Source organism: Lepidothrix coronata, unplaced genomic scaffold, assembly GCF_001604755.1.
Source record: "Lepidothrix coronata isolate B3197 unplaced genomic scaffold, Lepidothrix_coronata-1.0 Scaffold68, whole genome shotgun sequence".
In the NCBI taxonomy this organism is placed as follows: Eukaryota; Metazoa; Chordata; class Aves; order Passeriformes; family Pipridae; genus Lepidothrix; species Lepidothrix coronata.
Genome location: NW_016690248.1, coordinates 1,192,718 through 1,205,295, shown reverse-complemented (window position 1 = coordinate 1,205,295; position 12,578 = coordinate 1,192,718). Strand labels below are relative to the sequence as shown.

Below are 12,578 nucleotides of genomic sequence, written 5' to 3'. Positions count from 1 at the left end.
CACATCTTGTTCAAACCTATTTCAATCCTAAGCGTATTTCCTGAAGGCATGAGCAGAACTGAAACAGTGTCATCACAAACACCTTTCAGTCTTGCTTATAAGAGTAAGTCTGCATGGTACTTCAGGGGAAATTTTTCCCACATTTTGAAGAAACTTCTGCCCTAGAGAGATAAAGAAATCTGGCTTGCTCTGTTATGTTATGCATTCAGTTCTGAACAATTCAGTATTGAAAGCCTTTTCATAAGCTTGGAAAATAATAGGAAACATATATTTTCATTTCAATGAGAAATTAGCAAGGTTTAGTAATTAACTGAACAGAAAGTAGTTTTTCTCCCCCAAACTTTAGGGAAGCATGAAAAGTCCGCACACAAAAACTGGATGCACAGGGTTGTTTGGTAGAGGGTGGCACAGAGAAAGGGCCACATTTGATAGAATTAACAGAAGCAGTAAAGACATTCAAATAAAACTTTATTTCACAGCGAAGACGAAAACCAGGATCAGCTTCCCAAACCTGATTAAGGGGGACAATGAAGATGACCACATACTTGCAATCAGCAGGCCTGTTTTCTCAATAATCAGTCTACCTTAATTGAATTAGCAACTGGATTTAAAAAAAACCTATGTATTTTCTGAATATCATGGCTTTTCCTCCTTGCATTTACATCACTGTCAGTCTTCAGGAAGTGAAGTAACCAAAGATCACAGAGGAAATGTGCAAGAGCTTTTAGTCCACAGAGGATGCAATAAAAGACACCTTTTCCTCTCTAAGTCCACTTCTGCAACCAAGCATCTTTCCACTGCAATTATGAAGCAGGCACTTGCAGACAGTACTCTGCAAGCAAATATAAAACCCATTTCTGCCAGATGACCAACACTAGCAGACAGCAGTGTATGACCTTAGGAGCTCCTGAAATAGGCTGTGATGAGGACACAGAGCACAGAACCCCACCATTCTCTTCCTGGAGACTCTGACACTAGGCAGCAGCTGGTTTGTGCATGCAAAGGTCTCCCTCCTCATCCACACTCACACTGCCCACACCAGTGTAATAAAACAGACTCTATCAGAGGAGGCAATGTATCAAGCTCTACTTCAAAATATTTTGATTTCTTTTACCTTCATGCAGATATGAAGAATTCTTCATGTCTTTCTTCCTTCAGAAGTGCCCATTATGAATTTAAAAAAGCCTCCCTAAGCCAAAGTTTTCTCTCCTGTTACATCCATGGGAAAGCTGATTCAGACATCACCAGAAAGCCCCAGTACAACTCATCTGCACTATACAGCTACAGAGCTGGTCTATGCCTGACTGGGATTTCACCTCTGCACCCAACCTAAGCACAGAGCACTCCAAAATGAAAGAAGAGAGCAGACCTTTTTCAACTGGAGTGGACAAACTGCAGTCACCACTTAATTAGCAGAACTGAAATGGCAATGTTCTCCTCTTGCCCTCCCACCCAAAGATAGAGGACATCAACCCACTTGCTGCTTTGCCCTGCAGTACGCTTATCCATGTGCTCGGTGGTCTGGGGCACAGGAGACAAAGTAACTCCCTTGTATTATTACTCTGGCTCAAAGAACAGGCACTGGCAATAGATGAGCTAGATTATTTTTAGGAAGATATAATTTTAAGATTGAACTAACTTCTCTCCTGGCCTCTGTATTTTGCTGTTCAAAAGCCCAGGCTGAAGAACACAGATCTTTCTGTGTGCTGAACAAAATGCTGTAGATTCCCAGCAGTTTTATTTCAGGCTCAGTAAGTCCTCAGCTACATTATTGAAAGCTGGACTGTCATTACCACTAAGCACAGCTAATCAACTATTCCCATCATTACTCAGCAGAAACACCGTAATGGAAATTATATACTACCTAGAAGAAGAGCTGCTACAGAGACAATGCGACTAGCTTTGTAGCCTTGATTTTGTGTTGTACCTCTAGCCTCATGAGGCAGAAGCATGCCAGACCTACATCAACCTACAGTTTAGTCTGCATTTCTGCAAAGCCAATGATAACCTTCTTCCCAGAGCAATTAAAAGATGAATTGCAGCAGCAGCGGCAGAAGTCCTGAATTCAAGAATGTCCCAGCATACAGCTAAATGTAATGCATTAGATCATTGCCCCCTCCTATCCAAGTTCTAATGTTTCAACACTCTGCTAGATGCATGCTACTCTTTTCAGATAAGACAGCATGAAACAACACCCCCTCCTTGTATTTCCAGTTCCCACTCTACCCTTTGGACATTTGGGCACAGCTTCGCATGATGTACCCCAAGTCCATCTGTGGCCACTTGGCACTGGCATAATAAAAACAGTAAGTACACAAATGTGTCTTGCTTTATGGTGAACTTGCCACCGGCTGCCGCAAGAGAGGAGCCCATAAGAAAAGATACAAGGACTCCCTGAAACAACATCTCAGCCTCGGCCATATTGATCAACATAACTGGTCTACTCTGGCCTCAAATCAAGAGGCCTGGAGACACACCATCTATAACGCTGCTGATGCCTTTGAGAACACACGCAGGATCACTCTCAAGGAGAAAAGACAACGCAGAAAGAATCGTGTCTTGCAGAATATACCACCTAAGGAGTCTTTCTGCTGTGCCTTTCGCAATCGGACATGTCTATCTCATATTGGCCTCATAAGCCACCAGCGTGCCTGTAACAAACATGGATAGAGCCTTCCTAAATCTTCGTTCACGAAGCCTAGCCATGATGATGATGACACAAATATGACTCATTTTCGATGCTTACTAGTTCACTCAGCATTTAGTTCAAGGCTGGGAAAGGTTTCCGACCAAAGCCTCAGTCAGAATGGAACTATTATCTCAAACAGCAGGTACAGAAACTGCCCCAATCAAGATACCTACGGACTGAAGTATGATATAACGAACAAGATTCAAAACCAAAACAAAACACCTCATGAGGTCAACCTCCTTGCCAGATCTCCAAAGCACCCAAAGAAAATTCCTGACCCTCCCACAGAAACAGGGAACTATGCTAGATGCACGTGAACCTGTGATTGCAAGGAGACTCCAAAGACACACTGTGCTTCGAGACAGGCAGGACCAGCCAAGTAGGTCTCCCATGATCACAGTTTAACAAGATCAATTTACAGGCAGATATTCTATCATAAAGTTACTTTAACAGTGACAACCTACTTGCTTTCTTTGACACAATTAGTACATAAGCAACCATATCTACTAGTTACTTTTCAGGTCTTTATAACCTTTGCTTTTTCCAGTTAAAGCTTGTTTCAGAATTTCTGACTTTTTCAAAAAGGGCCTTCTTGTTTCTCAGTGACTACCTTATTGCTTCTGTCCTCATATAGAGCTGATCGTGTAATACACTTGTGGGAAAGAGAGAGTACCGCAATACCCTACTAATTTTGAGAGAAGGAAGCACAAATCAGTTCTATAAATGTCTTCTATCAAAAACAAAAGACATTCTGTTATGCTTCATCAAAGAGAAAAAAAAAAGAGTATGCTGTTTGAAGAGACTTCAGAAATTCCTCAGACTTTCTGATATGTATGTATAGTTCACTCTCTAGGATTGCTGAAATAGTTCAATTATTAATAGGAAGTTACATCTGGGTTACATAGATGAAGAGGGAAGGGAAAATACAGTTATATACCACTTAAGATACAGTAAGTTACATGAGCAATGTAATCACTTTAAAAAAACAAAAACAAAACAACACAAAGACTGCCTACAATACAGCATGATGCCTCCTTCCCTTTGCCAGTGATGTATAAGCCTCCTGACCACCTTGGACGTGGTCTTGCAGCCCTTGTAGTGCCTCTGTCTTCAGCAGATCCCCTGGAAGCAGCCAAAACCCTCCAGAGATACAACTACAGGATCTGAGCAGTCAACCGCAAGCTCTATACAAACCAAGAGTAACATGAGCTTCTGCTCCAACGGACTTGACACATTTCCAGTTGTGTCATATATGAAGTATTTACTACTATTTTTCAAGCACTATTTCAGTAAAAGAGGAGGGGCAACTACGGGACAGAACTCCGCAAAATATTTTAAGCTTAAAAATAGTACCACTAGGATTACTGCAACAGTCAAACTCCTACTTTTACACATTTTTCTGTAAAACAGAACTAAGGAGTTTTGGAGATACACTTTAAGTGGATTCCAAGACATGATTTTACAGAGGGAAAGGAAAGTTCCTTTTTTAGCACAAATCCTCTAAGCAGCAAGCATCTACTGTTTTTTGTAGCAGGTAATTTCAGAAACACTACCTCTCATTCTTCTCCTAAAGTCACCTTCCTTTAGGAGCTACAAAATTAAATATTCTTCTGATAAATTATTAAAATGATTGAACCATTTGCTGTTGCAGGAGTAACGACAGCTGTCTACCATGGCTTTTTTGTGGTTTTTGTTAAATGGCTGGTACAGCATCAAAGACTTACTTCTTTACTACTGCAAACTGGAAAGTGTACCCAAGACCCTGTGAGGAAGGAAAATTTGATCAACCTCTTTTCTACCACATCAGAAGATGACCTTATCTTTTATTAGCAACCTTCTAGAAATGGTATACAAAATAAGAGACCTCTAAAGTGCACTAAACACACATAATTCAAATATAGGTGCATGTGGAAGCTCTCTAGCAGTTTTCTTTGAACAACGCAACTTTGGTGTGCAAGTGCACCATTAACGAGTGCAAGACCTTTGAAAACAGCAGAATTAATAAAATGTATACTATGGCATCAGTCACCTCTGTAAAAATTTAAGCACAACTCTCTAAAGATTAGAGTTCAGCAGTTTCCCTTTCTAGACTCTGCTTCTTCTGATCTTGACCCATGACTAACACAGAAATCTATCACCTCTCAGGGCTGCAGTAGGAAGTCACCAGGAGGCTGTTCCACCAGCCCACCAAGAAATTCTTATCATCCTTTCACCCGTTACCTGAAACAACTCAGAAGCAGGCTTGGAAGAAAAACGCCTCAGCAAGTAATTTTTGAGGCATGGCAAAATGCTCGCCCATACCTATTTTACTCATGGCTGTAAGCACTCAGCGCAACTCTAACAATGCGTGGCTGGAAGTTTACCTATCCATGCTCTTCAGGAAGCAGTGCAACCCCACAACCTGGCATTTACGTAGCAGGACAATCTACAGTCGTTGCACCTGAATCACTGGAGGTCTGTAGCTCCCTTTATATCTATCTTCTACTGTCTCTTGGCCTGCCCCGCCCCCTTCATTCAATTCTTACACAGGGAGAATTTGGAAGGCATCAGATAAATTTCCATTAATTGTTTGATCACAAAATAAATTAGTGCTGTCTTGCCACACTAAGCTTTCTTTTGGATCAGATCAATTTATGGTGAACATGCACTGGGATTAAAAGGGAGAGGTTTCTCCAAGGTCTGGCCAAGAAAGGCAGATTCTCCTCTTTCCACCAAAGCTCCGGAAAGCTCCTATATTTTGTTTCTAGAAATGCCCTAACCACCACCTCGTGGGCTAGAGCTCAGTGTGCAGCTCTCCATCCCAGGAGACTAGAGATGGAGCATCTCCAGTGCCCAGGCAGAAGCATCCCCCTTGCTTGCCCTGCAGCGTGCTACCTCTGACACTATGGGCCTGGTACAAACTTGCCTTCTCTCCTTGGCCTTTCCTGCACCATTCTTTATCCTCTGGAAACAGAGATCCATGTAAAGGACTTAAGAAGAAAAGACCTCCTTCACATATATATCTATTCTTCGCTGTGTTTTAAAACTCTGATACAGCTGAGCTTTATTTCCTACATGCTCGTTCTGAAACCCTTGGTCGGGGGTGGAATTAAAATGCTGAGCAATTTGAGCAGCTGCATGCATTCGCTATCCCCCCTCCCAGGACAAATCTATTTCTGCTCAGAAAGAGCCCATCACATCAGAAAGTAAACACAATCACTTTGAGGGTTTGCTGAGCTCTCACAGCTCTCTGGAAACAGCTAACTTCGCAGGCTTGATAAACTTTGCAGCAGCAGGTAATTACATACTGGACCCAACATGTCTCATGCAGAAACAGGGTGTCCTGAAACACCACTGTCCAGATACAATGTGTGCCACCCTGTTGGGAGCCAGCCACAACTGCACAGCACAGAGCAGACAAACAAGTAGCTACTTCATCACACCACAGGCACCAGGGCACAGTCATCCCTTCCACCAAAAGAAGCTTGTTTGAGATTAGGGTCAGGTGGGCACAGCAGGGACACAGCCCTTTCCAGCAGAGCTGCAGCTCTAATTCAGGCTTGAGAGACCACCCAAGACTGGCAACTGCAGACACAACCTAGGAACCAGCACTGCTACAAAACAGCAGCAGCAACAGGAGCCACAGGACTACACCACTGGGCTCTGTATCTCTGAGCAAACATCCTCAGGCTTATTTACAGGAAAGGTGCAGGATGCTAACAGGCTTTCTCAGTGCAAAGAAGGGCACAGAGAAATGCTGGCTGAAGACATGAGCCACTACCATCCCAACCCTCTGACACTCTGCATATGTGTTGGCTTACAAGTGCACCCTCATCCTGAGGAGAGCTTGGTCTCCTTTAAAGCTCTGTACTTGGGAAAAGCTCTATTCCCAAACTCCCTATGAAGTAATAGCCACCTGCTACCACCTCTGTAACTGGGAACTGCTTTGTAGAAACAAAAACAGAACTAAAACACATTACCAAAAGGACATCCTCAAAATACATTAATTTATCTGAAATCTAACTTTGTTTAGTTTCACGCACACAGCTTAAAGGATCTGTACGCCTGGATACACAGAAACAACTGTACTCCTCGCAGGCACATGCCCTTCAAAGAGCATCTCCATCAGAGAGCACCAGGTGGAGAAAAGAGCGTGCAGAAAGCACTTACTGCACAAAAAGGCTCCAAATCCAAACAAAACAAAAACAAATGCAAAATCCAAAACACCAAACCCAAATAAACTAATCCTGCACACATATGTAATATATTTCAGTTTAACTGACTTAATAGTTCATATAATCAAAAGACAAGTTAAAAGAGAAGGGATCTCAGAGAGGAAGCCCACCTCTGATCCCCACACAAATGAAATTCAGAAAGCTGGGGTAACAGCCAGGAGAACAACATTTGGACAATATTTGATATTATGATGGCTGAACAGCATAAAGCTTGGCACAAAAACTGATCCAGCTGGAAACAAATGTTTCTTTTCAAGCAACCTGACATGTGTTTGCTTTGAAGCTGTCATAATTAGATGCCTTTCAATAATGAGCGATCTATTCCAACATCTATAGCAGCAAAAGAAAAGCCAGTAACTTTGTATAAAACATATAAAGCATAGATCACCAAGCTGCGGGCAATTCACCAGGACTTAAAGGATCAAATAGCAAAGCTGATTTTCTTAAGAACAAAAAACCCCACACAACCACACCTGAAACCATAGCAGACTATCGAGAGAACACGGGAGCAACAGTGATGGTGTAGGTCCGGTAGTAAAGGACAAAAGACAAACGTACTTGTTAAGAGTATGCTTTTGTAACAGTAACTAGCTGAATCGGAAAAAGTTGACAACTTGAAGGACAAAGACCTCTTCCCAGACCTGAAACTAGCAGATATTCCAGATCACACCAGAAATAAGCGTACATAACAGGAGTCTTTTGTATTTAGAACTGAAGCACCCTGAGAACTAAAATGTAAATTGGAAGACAGGAGGTCACAGTCATAGCAAGAACTAAAATGCAAACCAGAAGAGAGAAGATGACAATCAGAATGAAAGAAGTCATAGGTAACTGGAAAACTTGCTTTAATATTGCATCACGCAAAGCCAGTTGTTGCAGATGGAGCAAGAAAGTACTCCACAAAAAATTGAACTCCAGTAAAAAGTACTCCAGTAAAAAATTGAACTGTGTGTCCTGCCAAGAAACCTTGAGTTTTACCTAACTTTATACCACAATTGTATAATCAATGTGTTCATGTGCCTTCAGTCTCTAAAATGAAATTTTAAGGACACCCAGGCCCTTGACACTCAATAGTAGTACATTAACATTTGGAGGTTTTAAAAAGTAGTTATTTTCTCACACATTAGAAGTCTGTTCAGCCTGGAGAAGATGAGACTGAGGGGATGTTACCACCCGCCCCAGAAAAAGGGAGGGGGGTAACCCAGGTTTTTATCAATAATTCCCTTGGGGTGGATTAGAGTGAAACGACACTGAATAATCGGTGTCTGAAAACATATACTGGCAAGGTTTATTTTAACAATTCTGTATCAACAGGCATGCTAGCATTTCTGTGTTGTCATATAACAATGTGGCATAGAGATAACCTTTGGCGGGGGGGAGAAAATGCATAGGGGACAATTTTGCATCAACAGGTACGCTAGAATTTTAGGTGCTGTCATATAACAATGTGACATAGAGATAACCTTTGGGGGGGGGGAGAAAATGCATAGGGGAGAGAAAGGCAGGATAAGAGTAAGGGAAAGAAAAGCTGAGAGTGGACAGATGTATATAGTCACCGCTCACAGGGTCCAGCGATGAAACTTGGTAGTTGCAGCTTCCATGTCTGTCAGTTGAAGTGGTGGCCTTGATCTGCTGGGGGTGAAGGAGGGAAGCCCTCACACTCCAAGAAGTTATGAGTTATTATATCCATGGTCAGTGTCACGGGCCATGCCTCGAGCCTCGCCTCGAGCCTCCAACCTCTCCCTGGGCCCTGCGCAAGAGCTGCTGTGTCTGGCCTGGTTCCCACCCTTTTCCCGACTGGCAGAGGGGAGGGATGGGCTCCTATGGGCCATCAGAGGTACAATGCAACAGTCAAAAGCCTGCAAGCTCGGCTCTTGCCTTTTCAGGGCTTCACACCTTCAGCACTGGAGGGAGGGGCCGGATTGCTCATCAGAGGTATAATGCAAGTCAAAAGCCTGCAAACTTGGTTCTTTACTGGAGGGAGGGATGGGCCCAACTGTCCATCCGAAATGCAAGTCAAAAGCCTGCAAAAGTCTCCTAGAATGCATAAGTCATCAAACATTTCAGTCTCTGACAGGGGAAACCTCATCATGGTCTATAGTTTCCTCATGAGGGGAAGCAGCGGGGCAGGCATTGATCTCTGCAGTGACCAGTAACAGGATCCAAAGGAATGGCCTGAAGTTGTGTCAGAGGTTTAGGCTGGATATTAGGAAAAGGTTCTTCACCCAAAGGGTGGTCAGGCACTATAACAGGCTCCCCCAAGGAAGCGGTCATGGCCCCAAGCCTAAGAGACTTAAAGAAGCGTTGGGACAATGCTCTCAGGAATGGTGTGTTTCTTGGGGTTGTTGTGTGCATTTTAAGTCGCCCATATGCTAACACAACTACCAAAAAGGCATGTGTTTTTTTTTTTCCTTTTTATTTACCCTGATATTTGACTAGAAAACAAGAAGGCAACTCCAGCACGCCAAAAATCAGTACCTGATGAATATGTGGGAAGAATTTCAGAACATGAGGCTCATACAGCAGTTTAGCCTGTGAGAAATGGCACAGGCTCACACAAAACATCAAAAAAGGTGAAGGGCTGGCAGGCGGGCTGCCCTTCAGCAGCAGGAATTTGGATCCACTACCGGGAAGTTACAACATGTAAGCCTGTGAGTTTTGGATTTCAAAAGCTAGCAAGATACCTACTATTATTTTATTTTTAAAAAGTCTTATTAAGCAATTTTAGTGCCACTGACAGAGTGAGGACTTTCTGAACAGATTCCTAGCATGCTGTGAAATCACAGAAGACAGAAATAAGGACACTGCAAAGGAGTTATCTTGAGACCCTGATGCATAGCAGCCATAGCTGGAGACCGTGCTCCAGGGACAGGAAGGGGAAGGACATGCTGTGTGAGAGCACCAGCAGCACACTAGTCTTCCCTCTCCTTTCACCCCCATGCAGACACAGCAAAAAACACAGGCAACAGTGAGAACTAGTTCTTTATAAACGACTTCAAAAACTAATTTAATTGATGAGATGCTACTTTCCCCTGCAGTAGGACCCTGAACCCAAAATATCAGGAGGCTCCACTACTGAAAACTCACTGTAACCACCAGTGACCTACATAAAGCCTCTCCCCTCCCTCTGCTTCACCTTCCTTCTTGGACTCTCCGTCCTGCCCTACTTTAATAGATTATTACTTCAGCTAAACCGCGTAACAGTTTTACAGGGACACTCGGCTAGGACTGAAAACTTGCACATCTAGTTGCAGCAGTGGAAGAAACAGCAGAAGTGATGGTTTCTGCAGCCAGGATCAGCTGTGAGGTGATAGTATGCCATATTATCCCATCTCAAACTCTTATTTCTTCAATGCCTATCATGCAACCGTGGCAAAAAAAAAGTGAGTCAACGACTAACAAAACAGCGTGTTTCTCTACACGACAAAATAAATTAAGAAAAAAAAAACCAAACCAGAGCCATTTATGTAACAACTAGGAACAAGGAAAGCAATTTTACTCAATGCAGGGAAGGAGCTCATTCACAGGGGAAGCACATTTTGGTTTTACACATCTCTTTCGAAGATATTCACCCGCAGGATTTCGTCTCTGTTAACATGACGGAGGCTTTCTGCTCCCTTCCTCCTCGATTAAATCGGACATCCATCACGCTCAGACCAGAGGAGTGGCAGATCCCGGGAATTTGCCGAGATACCGGCTCTCCCCAGCTCCACGCCCCTCTCCAGGCGCTTCAGACATTCCCGGTGTTGTACCACCCCCTGCGCTCGCAGGGCAAACAAGCCGGGCGCGCGCACGCACACAACCACTACTACACGGCTACAACCGAGCGAACAGGATCCACCTACTACTCGGCGCAGAGCCTGAAAACAACCTACTTTTCATAAACTAAGGCTGCCATCGGTTTGGCAGAGGAGGAAGGCAGACAGTGCCATTTTTATTTAAAGCCAAGCTCCTCAGAGAACACTGCACGCAGAAATCCTTCGTGCCAACAAAGAGGCTACGCTCAAAACATGGGCGGACTATCTCCTCGAGGCAAAATGCAGGTTTATCTTAAGTATTTTACGCAGTGTAAGATAAAGGAAATTTTCTGAGCCTTTACGCCTACTGATACCTCATTAGGTGTTTTCAAAGACTATATCTTGCTGAAGCTGCAGCTGCACATAGGTGAATGAATCCGATCCACACACTCATTTCTTCCATGAAGCCGCGGTGGGGCTCAACATGACCACTACTGCGTATCCTGCACTTAATGATGGCTTCCCCATAAATAGAAAAGCGGGTTTTCTAGAAATACTGCATAATGAGTCATCAGCTACGAGCAGCTAAACACCAGGCACCTTGAGAGCAAGGACAGAAATACCAGTGGAACAAAAATAGCCATTCACTGGGAGGGGGCGGGCGAGAGGAGACCCGCTGGCAGGATTCCTGCTCGTAACCTCCACACGCCCCCCGGGTGCCTTCTCCCACCATTCACCGCAAACCCCCTCCCCGCACGGCTGCGGGGGCCGAGGTCAGCTCTGCCCCTGCCTCGCCCCCTCCTCCTCCCCGCCGGTGCCACTCACCCATGTCCAGGGCCTGGTTGTACTTCTCCAGGGCGGCCGGCAGCTCCTGGCGCTCCCGCAGCGCGTCGCCCTCGGCGCGGAGGCGCCGCGCCCGGCTCTCGGCGCCGAACCACTTGTGCAGCAGGTTGCCCAGCACCACGTTGACCCGCGGGCGGGCGGCGGCAGACGGCGGCGGCGGCGCGGCGGCGGCGGGGGTCGGCTCGGCGGAGCGGCGCGGGCGGTGGCAGCGGCCGCAGTCACCGGGCTCGGCGCAGCGGCGGCAGTGGGTGTGCCCGCAGTGCAGGGTCACCGGCTCGCACAGCAGCTGCCGGCACAGCGGGCAGGCGAACAGCTCAGGCGGGCGGCAGCACGCCGGGTCGCCCAGACCCTCGCCCTCTGCCCCGCCGCCGGCCGCGTCGCTCCCCCAGGGCGGCAGGCGCAGCTCCTTGTCGCGGATGCTGAGGGCGACGCTCTCCGCCAGCTCCCGCAGCTCCTCGGGCCGCAACCGCGCCAGCCGCGCCGCCGCGCCGTAGGCGTCCAGCGCCTCGGCCATGCGGCCGGCCCTGGCCAGAGCATCGGCGCGGCGGAGGCACAGGCCCCGCTCGGGCTGCGGCAGCCCCGCCAGCTCCGAGCCGTAGATCTCGGCCGCCAGCTCGAAGTTGCCGCCGCGGAAGGCCTCCTCCGCCACCTGCAGCATCTCGGCGCAGGGTCCCCCCGCCGCCGCCCTGGCTCCGGCGGCGGGGGGCAGCGCGCAGGGCCCCGGGCCCAGTTCCATGCCCGCGCGGCGCCGCCAGCCCCGGGCCGCCCTACTCCATGCTGGGCCCGCGGCGCTGCCGACTCCGGCTCCTTCCTGGGAGGGGACGGCGACGGAAGGGAGGGAGGGAGGGAGGAAGGGATGGAGAGGGGGCGTGTCACATCGCTGCAGCAGGGGGGCGGCTCCGGGAGGGGGAAGGGGGAACAGCAGAAGGGATGGGGGGCGGACTCGCTCCCGACTTATGTAAGGGGCGAACGGCCGGGTAAAACCGCCCCCATCCGGCAGCCCGGGCGCCCTGCCCCGGGGCGGCGGGAGCGCCGCTTCCCTCCCCTCTCCGCTCCCTCCGGCGGCTGCTGCTGCCGCACGTGCCCGCCCCGCAC

General features: G+C 46.9%; 1 protein-coding gene across 1 annotated transcript in view; it reads right to left on the bottom strand.

Annotated features, from left to right (window-relative positions):
• Positions 1-11,530, bottom strand: part of LONRF2 (LON peptidase N-terminal domain and ring finger 2) — a 35,412-nt gene extending 23,882 nt beyond the window's left edge. Inside the window, exon 1 of the mRNA XM_017818460.1 lies at positions 11,466-11,530. Within this exon, the coding sequence (XP_017673949.1) occupies positions 11,466-11,469 (4 nt within the window). The 5' untranslated portion in view covers positions 11,470-11,530. The remainder of the gene's footprint in view (positions 1-11,465) is intronic.
• Positions 11,531-12,578: the final 1,048 nt, after the last annotated feature.